Consider the following 5,364-nt stretch of genomic DNA (forward strand, 5'->3'; position numbering starts at 1 on the left):
GTGCTATAGTGTGTTGGGGTTCCAATCAAATCTGGTTTCTAAAGTAAAACCAGTTGAGCACACAAGTTATTTTAACTGAAATGTTTCTGTTCGTTATAAATCAAGGGATATTTGACTCTGGTGGGCGTGGCCTTGGACGACAACAGGCCCAGTGCATTATGGGTGTTAAAGTTTTCCTATCTATTTGGCAAAACGGTCTTTTCTCTGGTCTCTTCTCTTGTTTTTGCCTCTCTACTGTATAGGCAGTCAAGTTTTATTAAAAGCTCACTTTTCCAGCAGTGAAGGAACCTTTAAGAGTGTTTGTGCTCCATTTGACACACATGATGACACACACACACACACACCTGTAATATTCCTTAACTTAGTACCATTAAGTTATAAAAACATTATTTCTGAACATTCAACAACAACAACAACAACAACAACAACAAAGTTCTTGGTTGTGTGAACGTTGAGTTGGTTACATTTAGGGAACATTAACATTGTATCATTCTTCTAACATTATGGAACGTTACTTTTGAATCTGAACGTTCTGAAACATGTAGAAACATTTAAAAACGTTAGACAAATGTCCAACTGAAACATTTTAGGGAAAAAAATGTTCCATGAACGTTGTATAAATAATGTTTTTGTGCTAACCTTTGGAGAACATTATTAAAGACCAGATAACTTTGATCTAACGTTCTATTAATGAAGAACGTTAGTTTCATAACTTCGAGAGAAACTTTGCAGAACGTTAGTGCTGACTGTGAGAAGAAAGAATCGGTTTCTATTGTTCAAGTGGCCCGTGAAACACGAGCGAATCACAGCGTCCGAATTAGTGGACAGAGAACAGCCGAATCCCCAGACAGCCAATCAGCACAGACGAAATCCCCACGGGCCAATCAGAACACAGGAAACCCCCCACGGGCCAATCACACGTCTCAATGATCTGAACAAAGCTGCAGCTGATTAACAAAACAAACATTTACTTATAAACACACTTATACAGCTTAAAAAGAAGCAAATGTCCATATAGGTACAAAGTCAAACTGAAACATTATTATTGTTCAAGTATGTGCTTTTGTAAAGGCAGCTTGGACGCGTCTCAACGACGGTTTATAAAAATAATACAATGTCCAGTAGAATATGATCATATTCCATTCGCTGATGAGTGAGATTTCCACAGCTCGTGGTCCCTGTGGTGCAGCTGCCTCACAGGACACTGGGGCCCCTGGCGCAGCTCTGCCACAGAGCAGTAGGTCCCCTGATGGAGCTGCGTGGAAGGGACTCTCAGAGGATCTCCAGGGACCATCTCTGATTAATTTTGTTTGGGTTGAATTCATTGAGAATAATCTGGCTTTTGTCAAACTGCTGACCTCCTGTAGAGAGAGAAAGAGGATATCTTTTTAAAATGTGCATTTCCTTTTTACATTTTGGCTTATATTAGTAATACTTGTTTGAATCTTATTAAAACTTTCAAGAAAGTCGTATTTCACACCGACATCAAAATCAGCGTTTTGCATCTCTAATTTTACGACACTTATTTTAATTGCACATTTTGAAACAGCTAATGATGTATTGTTTAAATGTTGAATTCTTAACTTAATTGGAGTGTATTTTAATTATTATTATTTCACTGTAAAAAATTATGTTCTTCCTCAATATTTCTGTCTTGTTTTCCAGCACAAATATCTAAACATTCTTAAATCAACATACATTTACTGGAGAAGCAAAATTACGTTTATTAAGATATGAACAATGCATCAAAATGAAGTGAGTTTGTGTTTAAAACAAGAACAAAAATCTGTCAATGGAGTCAGAAAAATAATAAAAATTTAGTTTATTCATTGTCAGATATTTGTTCTTGTTTTAAACACAAACTCACTTCATTTTGATGCATTTTTCACATCTTAATATCTACAGTCATTTTTCGTCTTCAGTAAAAGTATCTTGATTTAAGATATTGAGACAAACACATAAGAAAATGCAGTATATTATTATTATTTACAAAAAGATTATAATGTAAATAAGTCTTTTCTTTTGTCTTTCTTTTTCTTTTTCATTTTTCGAGTGCTTAAATGACAATTGTCAATCATAACGGCACTACAAATCTATGAATTATGAATGATGACAGGCATTTCTTCATGAGGTTCAGCCTGTTAAATGTTTAATGATTGTATTTGGGTGAGTTTCTGTCATTGTTCATTAGTTTCCGAAGCGCCTGTCATCACGTGTGTGTCGCGTGTGAAGATGAAGCTCTGTCAGTCAGTGTCACTGTCTCTGAATAAGAGCATCTGTCGCATGAGTATTAACAGAGCCGTTCTGTGTGAATCCAGCAGGTGGCGCTATACGCTCATCTATTCATTCATCTACTGATGCAAACAGACACATTTCTGCGGTTAGCACAAATCATGTGGATTTATGAGACAACTATATTTAGGGTAATGACTTTAGTAATGACTTCCAGCAGACTAAACTCACTAGTTTTCTTTTCCATAGAGTCATTAAAGGAAGCAACACACAACAGTTAATGAGTTAATGTCATAAATCACACGGTCTCTGCTAAAGGAATGTCAAACCTGTACTTAAACCTGGTTACCACAGAAAATACTTTCAAACTCATTTCTCGGTTGTAAAAACAAAGGCATTTCAATGGAAGTCTAGAACAGGTTACGCTGAAATAAAATCAAGTACAAATACTAGTTAAAAGAAAAAGTTGAAATGTTGCCTTTGCAATAAACTGAAATGAGTTTAAGTTGAAGCACTACAATTAGTAACTGGAAACTAAAACTGAAATAAAATAAACTAATAAAATGACAAAAGTATATAATGATATGATTAAATGAACATGCAACTAAAAAATAAAAGCTAATTCAGATGTAATAAAAATGGAGTACAACTAAAATAGCACTGAATTCAGTATATTTGCCTTGTTTTCCAGCACTAATATCTAAACATTCTTAAATCAAGATGCTTTTACTGGAGAAGATATTAAGATGTGAAAATGCATCAAAATGAAGTGAGTTTGTGTTTAAAACAAGAACTAATATGGAGTCAGAAAATAAACTTAATTCACAGAGAAAACAAGATTATTTTTCTGACTCCATTGGCAGATATTAGTTCTTGTTTTAATCACAAACTCGCTTCATTTTGATGCATTTTTCAGAAAACAAGACTTGATATCGTCATTTTGCTTCTCCTGTAAATGTATGTTTCGATGTTAATCCTGGAAATCAAGACAGAAACACTGAGTTAAAACATCATTTTTACAAACTGAAGGTTGAACTCAGTCCTGGTGGATCTCACAGACGCTTGTGGAAGCATTCCCTGCACTGGTGTGAGTGTTTCGAGCGCTCTCTGACCTTTGACCTCCAGCACGAGGTTTGGTTTGCTGTGACTCCGGATGATCCCGTCGCTCGTGATGTTCCAGAGCTGATGAGGTTTGCCGAACTCTGAAGACAGAACCGCTCGAGTGCCGGGCATCAGAACGCCAGAACCCACATCCACACAGCAGTCCAGCAGCCACTGCCACACACACACACACACACCGTCATCACTAATGCTTTATCAGCAGCACTAACATAACTAATATAATGATGCTATCAGATGGTTATACCATGGTACCTAAAAGTACAAATGGTGCTAAATATATATATATATACAGTCAAACCAAGATGTGTTCAGACTCCTTCAACATTTCTCACATTATCTCAGTTTATTCGCTATAGTTTAGAGAATGGTGATAAAATATGAGCAGAACTCAGCTGATATTTGACTGGTTTTGTCCGTCCTTCTGTTAGACTGTCTCACACATGAATTATGTTGAATATCTGTCAGCTGTTAAATTTAACTACACAATTAGATAATACCAGTTTAGCTCAACCAATCACCAAGCAATGCTTCATTGTGTTCAGTCTGTGTGTAAAAAGAGCATTAGCAATTAAAGACAAAACACTTCAGCAAAACATGATCAGCTCAAAGTGTCCGAATCATTTTTGGTCCCAAAGTGTCACTGGTAGTCGCTGAATGAAGAATATTTGGGTATAATATGTCACAGTTTACTTTATTTTTCTCTCCTCACTTACATAGTGAACTATAGTGTCCTGATCACACTAGTGAAAAAGTATAAAATATGATATCTGGTGTCTGAATAATGTTTGGTGTGACTGTACACTGTATATAAATATATATATCTCTACCTTGCACTGCAAGCGACCGTCCTGATAGGCCCAGATCTGATCGGCTCCGCCCCTCTCCTCGCTCCCCTGGATACGCATCAGTTTGATGTCATCGAGTGACCCGGTGACTGACATCATTAGCCCCGCCTCTTCGTTACGCAAGCGGAACAGCGGTTGCTTCTGGAAGGAGAAACTCTGTGAGAGTGTGTTTACAGTAGATGACATGCAGACACTGTGATAGTCGAGTCTCCTCATTTATACAGCGCTTTAACAATATAGACTGTTATTGACGGCGCGCACATGTGTATTACGTGTTTAGTCTATAGATATGTGTGTTTGAATATATATGTGCGCAGGCGTGTAGTGTTTCTTTACAAACTGACCTCAACAAATTACTTATCTGGCTTTATAAATTCATAATACAGAATTATTTATCATGTGAACTGGACTTATTTTGACAACGTTTAATCTGTACAGAGGTGAAGGAAAGGAGGTCTTCACAGGGTCCCGCCCCCTAGTGTGACGTCACTGCGGTGGGCGGAGCCTCTCACCTGCATGAGTGGGCGGAGCGATCCGATACGACGCCAGGAGGAGAGTTTGGGCCAATCAGGAACAGCGCCGGGCTTCAGCAGGATCTGAGAACCTCTGAAGTTACAGGCCTCGTACAGAACCCACCTGTCAATCAACACACACACACACAGGCTCATACACACGTTTGCTAACGACACACACTGTATGTCTGTCTCTAAGCTCACACTCCGTTTGTTTTGAGTTTGTGGTCAGTTCAGGCTAAATATACTGTACGCCCTCAGATGCTCTTTCTTTTATGGAAAGAATTTGGCAATTGTGGGAAAAGTTAGTAGCCGTTAGCGAGTCTGACGTCTGCACTGCAAAAGTGAACATTAGAGCTTGACATTAACATGTTGCGAACCTAAATGCACAATACACACTACTAAACAACATTATAATACACAAATAGCAAGTAAAATAGTTCTGGTTATTATGAACACTGTACACATGATTTATTGTAATTAAGTACATTTAGCATTTCAAGATGTCATGTTTAGTTGAGTGTGTCACTTCTGCGCTGTAGTTGTTCAGCGAGGACAGTTTCCTGATGTTGAGAGACGGTGAGCAGATTCACAGGAGTGTGTGTAATGTCACACACGGCTGAAGTCTTTCCACACACTGAATATGTTTAGAG

At 37.8% G+C, this 5,364-nt stretch overlaps 1 protein-coding gene across 1 annotated transcript in view; it reads right to left on the reverse strand.

Annotated features, from left to right (window-relative positions):
* Nucleotides 1-225: 225 nt before the first annotated feature.
* Nucleotides 226-5,364, reverse strand: part of crybg1b (crystallin beta-gamma domain containing 1b) — a 29,717-nt gene continuing 24,578 nt past the window's right edge. The window contains exons 19-22 of the mRNA XM_084111016.1: nt 4,712-4,835; nt 4,182-4,340; nt 3,345-3,507; nt 226-1,361 (exon numbers count right to left, since the gene is read on the reverse strand). Coding sequence (XP_083967142.1) covers nt 1,273-1,361; nt 3,345-3,507; nt 4,182-4,340; nt 4,712-4,835 — 535 coding nt within the window. The 3' untranslated portion in view covers nt 226-1,272. The remainder of the gene's footprint in view (nt 1,362-3,344; nt 3,508-4,181; nt 4,341-4,711; nt 4,836-5,364) is intronic.

This window comes from Abramis brama (assembly GCF_963993115.1).
Source record: "Abramis brama genome assembly, chromosome: 4".
NCBI classification, from domain to species: Eukaryota; Metazoa; Chordata; class Actinopteri; order Cypriniformes; family Leuciscidae; genus Abramis; species Abramis brama.